We start from the raw sequence: 13,369 nt of genomic DNA, 5'->3' as shown, positions 1-13,369 counted from the left end.
CGGAAAACTTTCTAGATGCAATAATGTCTCAACTAAGACTGAAGGATAAGCACACGTGCCTAGGTGGCTCAGTCAGATGAGCACTGGACTCCTGGTTTTTGCTCACGTCATAAGATAGAGCCCCCATGAAGGACTCCCATGGTCAGCAGAGTCTGCTTGAAAATTCTCTCCCTATGCCGCTCCCCCAACTTGTGCACATGTGCACACATTTTCTCTCTCTCTCAAATAAATAAATCTTAAAAAACAAAAAGACTGAAGGTTAAGTGAAAAGTAGCAAGATGGGATAGGAGGCAATACTATGCAAAAGGAACAGTGCAACACTTCTACTTTCATTTTCTTAGTCTTTAGATCATTTTAAATAATGTATTTGTTTTGGGTAGAAAGTCCCTGACCTCAACCTATTTTGTACATAAAAATATAAAATGTAATCCAGAATGAAGGTACAATAAAAGTATAATTTGCTAAAGGAATATAGAATAGGAAGACAGATTTTTGTGAGGATTAAGGGAAGTTTCAGAAAAGAGATGGAATTTGATCTGGACACTGAACGATGAGTGGATATAGAAGCAAAGGAAAATTTCAGATGAGTTCAATTTTGAACAAGTTAACATCAAAGTGACAGTAGGATATCATTTGTTTACCTAACAAATATATATTGGGGAATGGAGATATACTAATGGATGTAACATGGCTTGCCTTCTAGCAGGAACAAAAATATATTCAACAACTAATTTTACTATACACAGCTCAGGTTATATCCAATTGGAGACAAAAAGTAATTTAAAAATGTAGAGCTAGGTTAAGTAAAGCAATATATGTTTAAAGGCAAATAAAAGCGGCCCTAAAAATATTTTAATTTCCTACCCCTATAAGCTGTCTTTGGTGAAGAGAAGTGAGACAGAGATTAGAGTCTTGGGGAATTCATACATATAATAAACAGGAGAGAAAGCTAAAGACTAAAAGAAAAATAGAAGGGTTAGATATGAGAGAAAAGACCAGGAGTATGTCACAGAAGGGGCAAATAAGGTACTATAAGGAAGGATTAGACAAAACTGAAAAATGTGAAAATAGTCTCATATTATGAGGCCTGAGAAAAGATTATTAGACATATTTTTAAAGTTTTTATAAGGGAACCCTGGGTGGCACAGCGGTTTAGCGCCTGCCTTTGGCCCAGGGCGCGATCCTGGAGACCCGGGATCGAATCCCACGTCGGGCTCCCGGTGCATGGAGCCTGCTTCTCCCTCTCCTTCTGCCTATGTCTCTGCCTCTCTCTCTCTCTCTGTATGACTATCATAAATAAATTTAAAAATTTAAAAAAAAAAAGTTTTTATAAAAATTAAATTATAAAAAGCTAAGAAATACATGGGAAATAAAGCAGGTATAACTAACTCTTGAAACAGTGTGAAAGTATAAAAATAGGAATATCAGTATAATGCTCATTATTCTCAGTATAATACACATTAGTTAAAACAGACCATCATTTTCCAGACTTCACTGACTACATCACAGCATTACGATTAGTTTTGGTTTTTTTTAAGGTTTTTTACTTATTTATTTGAGACAGAGAGTGAGCAAAACAGAGAGCACAAGTTGGGGGGGGGGGTGTGAAGGACTCCCTGCTGAGCAGAAAGCCCAATGTGGGGCTCAATCTCAGGATCATTACCTGAGCTTAAGTCAGACGCTTAGCAGACTGAACTAGCTAGGTGCCCCATTGTCACTAGCTTTATTCTTATTAGCAGCCTCCACACCTGGCCAATTTCTAAATGACTGACTGTAGACCAGTAAAACTAAATACTTAATACATTTAATTTATAAGAATTTATAAACAAATAGAAAAAGAAAATATTTAGAATTTTGTGAAAATAGAAATGATAAATACATTTTCATTACACACACACACACACACACACTCAAAAAAATCATATATATTATGAGTTGTTAAAGTTTAGGCAACTCTACTTATTCCACATGTTTGGAAAGCCTGTAAACTAGGATCATAATAATTTTTGTAAAACTGGCTTTTTTTTGAGAGAGAGAGGGTAGAGGGGCAGAGAGAGGGGGAGAGAGGGAATCCAAAGCAGGCTCCACTCCCAGTGCACAGCCTGACACAGGGCTCGATCTCACAACCCTGAAAGCATGCATGGCCTGAGCCAAAATCAAGAGTTAAAAGACACTTAAAAAAAATAAAATAAAATAAATAAAATAAAATAAAAGACACTTAACTGAGCCATCCAAGTGCCCTTGTAATTAATATTGGTTTCATTGTGCCCATTATCCATTTTTTTCATCTCCTGAAAATACTTAAAATATAGAAAAATACTTTCAAAATTAGTATACTTTTGTTCAAGTTGAAATTATTACTCTATGGTATGTTGGAGTCAAATTATTTTCAAAATACACTTTGGACCCACAAAGTATAGTATTTTAGCATTAACGACCTGATCTTGCCATCAAGAGAATTCTTCCAACAAACCCAGACTTCCTTTCCTTCAATCATACTGATCCTTTATATAGAATATCCTCTTTTCACCAGTTCAAATTCATTCATTCTTTTATTCATTGAGCATAGTGTTTTAGGACCAGAGGGGATATAAAAATGGTAAGACATATTCCTCCCAGTTATAGAAACAACTAATTATAATGTGAAATACAATATGGGATCATGAAGGAAGGAATGCCTATTGTTGCCTAATGGAGCTGAAGACCCAGATGTGAATCATTTTCTTCAAGAAAATTTAACTGATTCATACTACCTTTTTCTCAATATTTTTTTAAAGTTTTTACTTAAATTCCAGTTAGTTAACATACAGTGTAATATTAGCTTCAGGTATACAATTTAGTGATTCAACACTTACATACAACATCCAGTGCTCATTGCAAGTGTACTCCCTAATCCCTATCACCTATTTAAGACATCCCCCCATCCATCTCCCCTCTAGTAACAATCAGTTTCTTCTCTACACTTAAGAGTCTGCCTCTGGGATTACTTTAAAAGTCTCAATGATTTTCCATTGTGTTGTACTTACACAGCACTCATGCATCTCATTCATTTGAATATTTCATTCATTCATTCATTCATTCATTCCAACATTAACTCATCCAACAAATATTTAGTTACTCACCTGAAACTATTCTGGGTACTGAGGAAACAACAAAAGTAGTAGATTTAAGTGTCCACACTAAATTCACAAAATCATCCTCCTCTTGTGTTTTCGCTCTGAGTAGGGTCAATAAGAAGTTGTGTAATTCTGTAGCATCAGCTAGGTGTCCTATAATTTAACTCAATTCTGACACAAGCCTACTCCCCCTTCAGATGCTAATCAGAATTTCAGGCTACTATCTGTGCTTCTGACCTACTGGCTATAAATCAGGGGTCCCCATAACACTCTCTTCAATTTAATTAATTTGCTAGAGTGGCTCAAAGAACTCAGGAAAAAAATTTACTTATTAGATTACTGGTTTATTATAAAAGGATGTAACTCAGGAATAGCAAGATGGAAGAGCTGCCTAGAGAATACTATGTGAGAAGGCATGCCGAGCTTCTGTGCTCTCTCTGGGCACACTTCTCCTCCCCACATCTTCATGTATTCTCTGGAAACTTCCCAACCTGTACTACTGGGATTTTTATGGAGGCTTCATTACATAGGCATGATCAATCACTAATTCAATCTCTAGTCCTTCTCTCCTTCCTGGAGGATGGGGAGTAGGAATGATCCTTCCAAGCTTCTAATCATGGCTTGGTCTTTCTGGTAGTCACCCCATCCTGAAGCTATCCAGGAGCCCAAAGTCTCCTCAATAGAACAAAAGACATTCCTATCACCCAGTAAATTCCAAGGGATTTAGGAGTTCTATGTCAGGACCAGAGTCAAAAACCAAATATTATAACAAAAGATACCACTAGATTCTTATCACTTAAGAAATTATAAGGGTTCTAGAAGCTCCTGTGCCCGGAACTGGGGGACAGAGACCAATATATCTTTTTTCTATTATTTCACAGACATCATTAGTATTATGTTAATCAAATGAGCTATAAGAAAATGGTCCATTTTGGGATGAAACTTTCTCAGCTACACAAGTGACATACCGAAGAAAGAAAAGCAGCAGATTTAAGTGTCCGCAGTAGAGTTGTAAAGAAAGATTATGAGATTATGGTGGGAAGCCAATGAGGCCTCAAAAAGATGCTTAACACCATTTTCTCCTCTTTCTTTCTAGGCAGAAAGAAAAATCTTTTTTTTTTTTCTCATAAATAAATGACTTTCTGTAAGTATCTGTAGCAGACTGTTTCCAATAATCTACTATATTTAAATTCTTCTATACATTCTTTCAAATTCCTACTTTCCAAATATGTTAATCATTATAACCCTTTTCTAAGCCTTCTTCAAGTACTCTACTGTATGACTCAAAAGGTGATGACTCTTCCTTCAATTACTATAAACTTCAATAGAGGAATATATAAGGTACTATATGAAGGCAAAAGAGTGGAAGTAATTTGTCAGGGAAAAAAAGCTGGAAGGAGTGAGATTTGAACCAAGTGTTAAAGCAGGGCACTTCTAGGAGAAAAAGCTGAGTAAGAGCACTCAGGGAGAAAAAAAAAGGGGGGGGTTTTTTGGTAAGTCTGTTCAGGAAGTAGAAAGCAGTTTTGTGTGGCTTCAGCAAACGTTTGGGTCAGGAAGTAGTGAGGAGCTAGTTGGAAAGGTAAGCAAGAGTTAGATTATGAAAAGCAGTATAAATACAGGCATTTAAAGTTTTACTTAACCTGAAGATAATGGGCAGGCAACTGCTGCAACTGAAATTTGCCCTTCAGGAACACCATTTTGGTCAGCACTGTGAAATACGAATTGAAAAGAGAAAATTGTTGAGAATGATGCCCAGGCTTCTGGCTTGGGTGACTGAATAGACTGTTCCTGCTCCAGTCCTCCCAATCATCACAACTGGCAAGCAATTCCAAAGATTCCATAGCTCAAGTCAAAATTATATAGTCATTAATCCTTTCCCTCACATTCCATGCCTGACCTATGAGAAATTACTTATTCTACTCCAAAATGTAAAATCTGACCAATCTTTTCTATTACTACCTTAGTTTAAACCATCATCTTTCCTCTGGGTTGGTATTTCAATAGTCTCCAAACTGGTCTCCTTGCTTCTATGTTTGCCCCACTTGCTTACTGCCTGTTCACACAGAAGCCAGCATGATGCTTACAAATGTCAAGTCAAACAAAACCCTTTCCCTTTTCCCATATCAAGAGAACAAAGGTCAAAAATTTCATTCTGACCTTATGAGACTACATTAGCTGGCTCTAGCTCCTTCTCTGACATCATCATCATCATCTGCTATTCCTGAGGTTCATTCACTTACTCTAGTTGCTCTAATTTCCTTAAAATTTCTTGAACAAGGTGAACTATGTTCCTACATTAAACCCCTTATACTTATTTCTTCCCTCTGTCTGCAATGCTCTTTTTTTAGATATCCACATATCTCACTCCTTCACTTCAGTAAGGTTTCTACCCAAAGGTCATCTCAGAGAGATGTTCCCTAGCCATTCTATCTAAAAGAGAACCCCTCTAGCTATGACATTGTATCTAACAAATTATTCATGTATCTTCTTATTTGTTATATGTCTTCCCTCGCCAGAATGTGAGATCCAAATGACTATTTTGTTCACTGATATGTCCTCAACACCAACAACACTGCCTGGTCCCTAGGTAGTATGAGTTAACATACAGAATACATGAATAAATAAATGGAGCATGAGCAAAAGGACAGGCTGGTGAGGACAGTAAGATCTGAAGCCTTCAATTTTAGGTATGTTGATTCTGAAGTATACATGGGACATTCATATAGAGATGTCCAATAGACTGTAAAGAATCTAAAATATGTGAGTTCAAGATACTAACTTTAGAGTCATGAGTCATCTACTTTAAAAGTATTTGGAGGGTAGCCCCGGTGGCACAGCGGTTTAGCGCTGCCTGCAGCCTAGGGCGTGATCCTGGAGACCCTGGATCGAGTCCCACATCAGGCTCCTTGCATGGAGCCTGCTTCTCCCTCTGCCTGTGTCTCTGCCTCTCTCTCTCTCTCTCTCTCTATGAATTAAAAAAAAAAAAAAGTATTTGGAAAGGGGCGCCTGGGTGGCTCAGTCAATTAAGTGTCTGACTCTTGATTTTGGTTCAGGTCATGATCTCAGGGTCATGAAATCGAGTCCCATATCAGGCTCTGCACTGGGAGTGGAGCCAGCTTAAGATTCTCTCTGAAATTCTCCCTTTATTCCTCTCCACCCCCGAATGCTCTTTCTAAAGAAAGAAAGAGGGATCCCTGGGTGGCGCAGTGGTTTGGCGCCTGCCTTTGGCCCAGGGCGCGATCCTGGAGACCCGGGATCGAATCCCACGTCGGGCTCCCGGTGCATGGAGCCTGCTTCTCCCTCTGCCTGTGTCTCAGCCTCTCTCTCTCTGTGTGTTTGACTATCATAAATAAATAAAAATTAAAAAAAAATAAAGAAAGAAAGAAAAAAAGAGAAAGAGAGAGAGAGAGAGAGAGAAAGAAAGAAAGAAAGAAAGAAAGAAAAATGAAAGAAGAAAAGAAAGAAAAGAAAAGAAAAGAAAAGAAAAGAAAAGAAAAGAAAGGAAAGGAAAGGAAAGGAAAGGAAAGGAAAGGAAAGGAAAGGAAAGGAAAGGAAAGGAAAGAAAAGAAAAGAAAAGAAAGAATTAATTTGGAAAAAAACAAAACTCCCAATTGACCCAGCAGTCTCACTTCTGGGTATGTATCCAAAATAATTGAAAGCAGGTTCTCAAAGAGATGTTTGTATATTGATATTCATAGCGGCATGATTCACAATAGCCAAGCGGTGGAAGTAACCCAGATGCCCATCAATAGCAATGGATAAAGAAAATGTAGTATATACATACAATGAAATAGCATTCAGCTTCAAAAAAGGAAGTATCATCGCAGGCTATAACATGAATAAATCTTGAGGACATTACGGTAAGTGAAATAAGCCCCAAAAAATGTCAAACTTAAATAATGACAAATACTGTATGATTCTACTCATATGAAGTACCTAGGATAGTGAAATTTGTAGAAACAAAAAGTAGAATGGTAGTTATTACCAGGAGCTAGAAGGAGGGAAAAAAGGTAAAGTTGTAGATTAGTAGGTATAGAGTTTCAGTTTGGCAAGACGAAAACATTCTGGAGATCTATTTCACAACAATGTTAATGTATTTACACTATTGAATTGTATACTTAAAAATGATTAAGATAATATATTTTGTATTTAAACCATATTTTATATTTATTTTTTTTATATTTTATATTTAAAATCATATTTTTAAAGCCTTTGCAAAAGTCTCAGGAACAGATTAAGTTTACCTGAAATGAAGGATAGTGTGAACAAAGAAAAAAGCCTCGTGATGGAACCTTTAGAATTTCAACATTTAAGGAGTATTTAGGAAAAATGAAATCAGAGAAAAATACAACAGAACTATCAGAGAAGTAGGAGAAGATATATATAGACATCTGAGCCTCATACAAATCTCAGTTACAGTTACATATACACATTAACCAAATTTTTAATACTGAGGTTGGCCCTTAGGGAATTCAACAACTATGAGGATCTACAGTCATCAATAGAAAATGGATAAAAAGGAGATGGTATACAAACATTAATTTTTACATATTATTTTTATATATTTTCTAAGCAAAAAAAAACTACAATAACAATTCATGTTCAATTCTCTCTAATCTATAACCTACCATAATTTAACGGGGTCAACTATGGGATTTTTTTTTAATTCAGAATTTTAATTATGTACATAAATAGCAACATGAGAACCAGGAGCTCTAATGCTGGACATTATCTCTAGGTGAAAGGATTTCCGATTAGTCCACTGGTAGTATGGCATCACCCAAGATAACAAAGAAGCCTGGTATAGTTTTTCCTGAAGAAGAAAGCCAATTTACTACATTCAGTACTGACTTCTCTGCCATTTTTCTGTAGAAAATGCATGGAGTTTCCAATGTTTACCTATAACTGATTAAAATGGGAGAGCATGGAGCATTCTACTTATTTCCAGGTGAATTCTTCACATTTCCTGGCTTTTGAAAGTTCTCCTTCTACAAATCTTCTACGACTATGTATCCTCGTAAACCCCAGTCATATAATTTACCCCCCCCCCCCGAGCCTGGACAAATACGATGGCTTGTTGCGGATAATTAAGAGAGGCAGCTAGTCCCATGAACCCAGGTGGATACACCAGCTTCTTTATTTTTGACCCTCTAGCCAAAAGAAGTCCAACAATGCCAGCGAAACCAATAACACCAAGTCTTGGAAAAAAGCCAGGAGGTGCATTTTGGAGATACTCATAGCTGTCTAACCCCCATTGAACTAAGCTCTGCATCTCGGGCTTTGTTTGTGAGTACATTTCCTGACACCAACTTGTATATGGCTCGCAGTAATGTCGGAGATGTGAAATGCTTTCTTCAAGCTGGGTCCTTGCTCCTCCACATATTTAGATTGACCCTCAGGAACCGAGTAGAGTGAAAGCTCATTAACCTTCACAGAAGTTTTGAGGTGAGTCCCTTTTAGGTGATGCATAGACTTTAAAGGTGAGCAGACTGGCTGGCCCCACAGACCTCCGAATTACCTTGAACATGTTGCTGACAGAGGTGGCTCTGGCCAACTATGGGATGTTCTATGCCTTGTAGTCTGGCAGATCTGTGTTCAAATCCTAGTTCTATCAAGAGTTTATGACCTGTGTGACTTTGGCCATGTTAATTTGACTACTCTAAGATTTAGTATCCCCATCTACAAAATGTAGTAATACCAACTTAACTCACAAGGTTATTTTAAGGATTAAATGAGATAATACAACAAAGTACTCTACAAATGTTAGCCACCATAATTATTCATCATATGAATATTTCATCATATATTGTTTTTGTTTTAGTCTATTTTGTTATGTACTATATATCACTGGTACATAAACACAAGCTTCATGCTGGGCTAGAAAGACAGATATATTGAAGTTCTGCTCCCAGTAATTCAAATTCAGGTGATCTAGAATGGGGTCCAGGTTTTTTCTTCCCCCCTCACAAGCTCAAGTGATTCTTAAGCACAGCCAGGTTTGGGAACAACTATAAATATTTTAGAGACCTATATAAAATATTTTATTCTGATATTACATATACAATCTATTAATTCCTTCTAAACCATTCATTATTTCATAAGTCACTTAAAGGCATAAATAGCTATAGGCACAGAAGTTATCTAAAAGCATAGATCCTTCAGAAACTCATGTTATTAAATATACCCAAAGTAAGGATGAAGGCTCTTAAGCCAGAAAGCCATTGTTTCCTAGCTCTATCATTTACTAGTTATGCATCATTTAATAGTTATGCAGGGGATCCCTGGGTGGCTCAGCAGTTTGGTGCCTGCCTTTGGCCGAGGGCGCGATCTTGGAGTCCCGGGATCAAGTCCCGCGTTGCGCTCCTGGCATGGAGTCTGATTCTCCCTCTGCCTGTATCTCTGCCTCTCTCTCTCTCTATCATAAATAAATAAATCTTTTTAAAAAAATAGTTATGCAATCTCAAGAAAGTTCTCTCTGGGGCAGCCCCAGTGGCGCAGCGGTTTAGCGCCGCCTGCAGCCCGGGGTGTGATCCTGGAGACCCGGGATCGAGTCCCACACATCAGGCTCCCTGCATAGTGCCTGCTTCTCCCTCTGCCTGTGTCTCTGCCTCTCTCTCTCTAGCTGTGTCTCTATGAATAAATAAATAAAATCTTTAAAAAAAAAAAAAAAAAGAAAGTTCTCTCTGTCTCAGTTTTCTCATCAGTAAAATCGGAGTGATAACCCTCCTTTGTTCATTGGGAGTCTATGAAACTTATTAACACAAACTAAGTACTTAAATGGTATATGATAAATAATAAAATACTCAATGAAGCTGAACTGCTTTTATTCTAACATTTGTCATACCAAGAGTTTTACACTTTTTTTTTAAATTCCAGTATAATTAATGTACAGTGTTATATTAGTTTCAGGTGTACAATACGGGTGATTCAACATTCTATATATTACTCAGTGCACATCACAGTAAATATACTCTTAATCCCCCAACCCACCTTCCCTCTGACAAATTACCAGTTTATTCTCTATATTTAATAGTCTGCTTTTTTCTTTTTGTTGTTGTTGTTGTTTCTTAAATTCTACAATAAGTAAAATCATATGGTATTTGTCTTTCTCTGACTTCACTTAGCATCATGTCCTCTAGGTACATCCATGTTTGTCATACCAAGATTTATTCTTGTTTAAAATCACAAATAATTTTTAATCACAAAATTTTGAAAGGAATGGACACTTAAAAAATAGAAATTTTTCCACTCATAATATTTACCTATTGCAGACAACTTATTTCTGGAGATGTCTGCTCTTTTCACTATTTAAATAATGGTCTACAGTATCATCAAAATATTCTATCATTTACAGATAAGATGTCGAAACATCTTAGAAGTAGAAAAGTGAATAGTTTAACAGCCCTATAATTCTAAACTTAAATTTTTAACCTGTTTTTTCTAAATCAATCTATTACTATTTATTTTTGTAATAGAAAAGAATTATAATTGGCAACCCTAAAAGAGCTCCTAACAGCTAAATATTTAGTTTTAATAAGTAAAACAATTTAAGAAATGTAACTATTCCACAATCTGTTTTTTAGTCAAATGCAAAAAATGTTCACCAAGTCCTTCCAAGTAGGTATCACTATCAAAATAGCTCAACATGCAGTATCAGGACTCATACAGACCAAATCAAAGACAAATACAAGGCAGACCCTAAGATTAATAATGGTACCTGAGAGATTTACCCTCGTCAAACAAATATCTATGGATAAAAAACCAAATAGCAAACTGGGAAAACCATATAGCTAAGATCGAAAGTAACTGGCAATTAAGATCTCATTTACTAAAAGCAAAAATGAGGAAAGGTGGTTTCTGTGACAGTCACTTACTTCCCTTCTCCAAATTCTCTATCCATCCTAAGGAAGCATGGTGGTACTTAGACTTTGGTTAGTGTCACATAAAGACCTACTACAGGGATTCCTGCCTTTGGCCCAGGGCGCGATCCTGGAGACCCGGGATCGAATCCCGCGTCGGGCTCCCGGTGCATGGAGCCTGCTTCTCCCTCTGCCTGTGTCTCTGCCTCTCTCTCTCTCACTGTGTGCCTATCATGAATAAATAAAAATTTAAAAAAAAAAAAAAAGAATGGGATCCCTGGGTGGCGCAGCAGTTTGGCGCCTGCCTGTAAGAATACATTAAGCAGGAGAGGGCTACGTTCTTGGTCATTTCTCATGCGTGCAAGGAGCAGCGTGATGTTCACTGGTTCGAGAAGATCAGCAACATCATTAAGCAGTTCAAGCTGAGCTGCAGTAAATTAGCCGCTTCTTTCCAGAGCATGGAAGTTCGAAATTCTAAGTTCGCGGCCTTCATCGACATCTTCACCTCAAACACGTACGTAATGGTGGTTATGTCAAACCTATTGGTGGTTATGTCAAACCGTCGATCCCTTCCGCAGCTACTCTGATCAACATTCACAATGCCAGGAAACACTTTGAGAAGCTAGAGGGAGTGGATGGCCCCAAGCACAGCCTCCTGATGCGTTGAATATTGCCAAATGCTCTTTCTGAAGATGCTCAATTGCCTTCCCCACCCCCACGTTTTTGTTTTTTTTTAATATTCATAATGTCGTGTACTTAAAAGTGGGCTTTGAAATGTGTGCTGCTTACTACCTTCCACCTTTCTTCCCTACTCCCCGCCCCCCCGACTTTAAACCTATTTACTCAGTTATCCAGTAGAGCTTCGGGATAGCCTTTCTGAAAAGTTGGTATGGTGCAACACTAAAGTAGGTGGTGTGTGTGTGTGTGTGTGTGTGTGTGTGTGTGTGTTCTGATGACCTGGTTATAATAGATACACACATTAAAGCCTTTACAGTCTCTTCCTGTATTCCTTACAAGATTGCAAAGATGGAATGTTACTATTTTATCAGCAAGGTATTAAAATGCATTTATAAATCCTTCTTGGCTTCAATCATGAATAAACATTTGCTGCTAGCAATTAAAAAAACAAAAAAACCTGGGTGGCTCAGTAGGTTAAGCATCTGCCTTCAGCTCAGGTTATGAATCTGGGGTCCTAGGATGGGGCCCCGTATCAGGCTCCCTGCTGAGCTTCTCCCTCTCCCTGCTGCTCCCCCTGCTTGTGCTCTCTGCCACATAAACAAAATCTTTAAAACTTTTTTTAAAAAAGAATACATGAAAATGGCTGAATACAGAAAGTGTCTCTATCTCAATAAATGACAACACCATTCTTCCAGTTGATCCAGTCAAAAACCTTGGTGTTATCCTTGACTCCCTCTTTGCCATTTATTCACCAATTCTGATAGCTGAAATGTTAAAACACATTCAGAATTTGATCACATTGCACTGTTGCCATTCTAAGCCTCCATCTTCTCTCTCCCCTACTATTTCAATAGCCTCCTATTTCCTTGTTTTGCCCCTGCTTATCTTTCATGTATTCTCATTAGAGTGGCCATAATGAAGCTATTAAAATGTAAGTCAGGCCATGTCAATCTTCTACTCAAAATCTTCCACTTTTTACTCAGATAAAAAGACAACATCCTTAGTATGTCTTATTTCTGCCTCTCTCCTGTATTATCTAACTTCACCTCCTCTTCCTTTGGTGAGCCACTCCTGTCTTCTTAATGTTCCAGAAAAATGGAAGCCTGATTTCCCACTTCAAGGTATTTGTGGTACTATTCCCCCTGCTAGAAATGGCCTTGTCCCCAGATACATGGTGCATTTGCTAACTTCCTCCTCTAGATCTTCATTCAATTGTTACCCGCCCACCTTTTTCTAGAGAACTATAGAACCTCACCCAACATACTTTTATCTTCCTTGCCTATTTTTTCCCTTAGAAATGATCACCTTCTGACACACACTATTACTTATTTATATCATTTATTGTCTGTCTCCTCCTATGAAAATATAAGCACCATGAAGACTGAGATTCTTACTTGTTTGGTTCACTGCTATATTCCTACCACTGAGAAGAAAGCTTTGCATATAATAAATGCTCAATAAATATCTTCTGGTGAATTTATTAATGAAGTGTTAAGTGAATTAATCTTCATTAAATGTCTTTCTGGACTTAGAAGAATGAAGAGGGAAAAAGCATCTGTTACGTGCAAGAAATTACGTAAAATAATTACACATCATTACATGTTTCATTTAATCCTTACTCCATGAAGCAATCATAATGAAGAAATGACATTCTGTGAGATTAAGTGGTTTATCCAAGATCATACAGAGTAACATTCAAACTCAGACCTCTCTGAC

At 37.4% G+C, this 13,369-nt stretch overlaps 1 protein-coding gene and 1 pseudogene across 4 annotated transcripts in view; both read right to left on the bottom strand.

Moving 5' to 3' along the window:
• Window positions 1-13,369, bottom strand: part of FAF1 (Fas associated factor 1) — a 460,794-nt gene that overhangs the window by 319,846 nt on the left and 127,579 nt on the right. Inside the window, exon 3 of one of the 4 annotated variants that reach the window (XM_072772179.1) lies at window positions 4,757-4,824. The exons of the other annotated variants lie outside the window; for them this stretch is intronic. Coding sequence (XP_072628280.1) covers window positions 4,757-4,813 — 57 coding nt within the window. The 5' untranslated portion in view covers window positions 4,814-4,824. The remainder of the gene's footprint in view (window positions 1-4,756; window positions 4,825-13,369) is intronic. 4 annotated transcript variants of the gene reach the window in all.
• Window positions 7,764-9,786, bottom strand: LOC140602127 (MICOS complex subunit MIC26 pseudogene; annotated as a pseudogene).

Source organism: Canis lupus, chromosome 13, assembly GCF_048164855.1.
Source record: "Canis lupus baileyi chromosome 13, mCanLup2.hap1, whole genome shotgun sequence".
NCBI classification, from domain to species: Eukaryota; Metazoa; Chordata; class Mammalia; order Carnivora; family Canidae; genus Canis; species Canis lupus.
The sequence above is the reverse complement of the archived record's forward strand: the minus strand, read 5'-3'. Positions and strand labels throughout refer to the sequence as shown.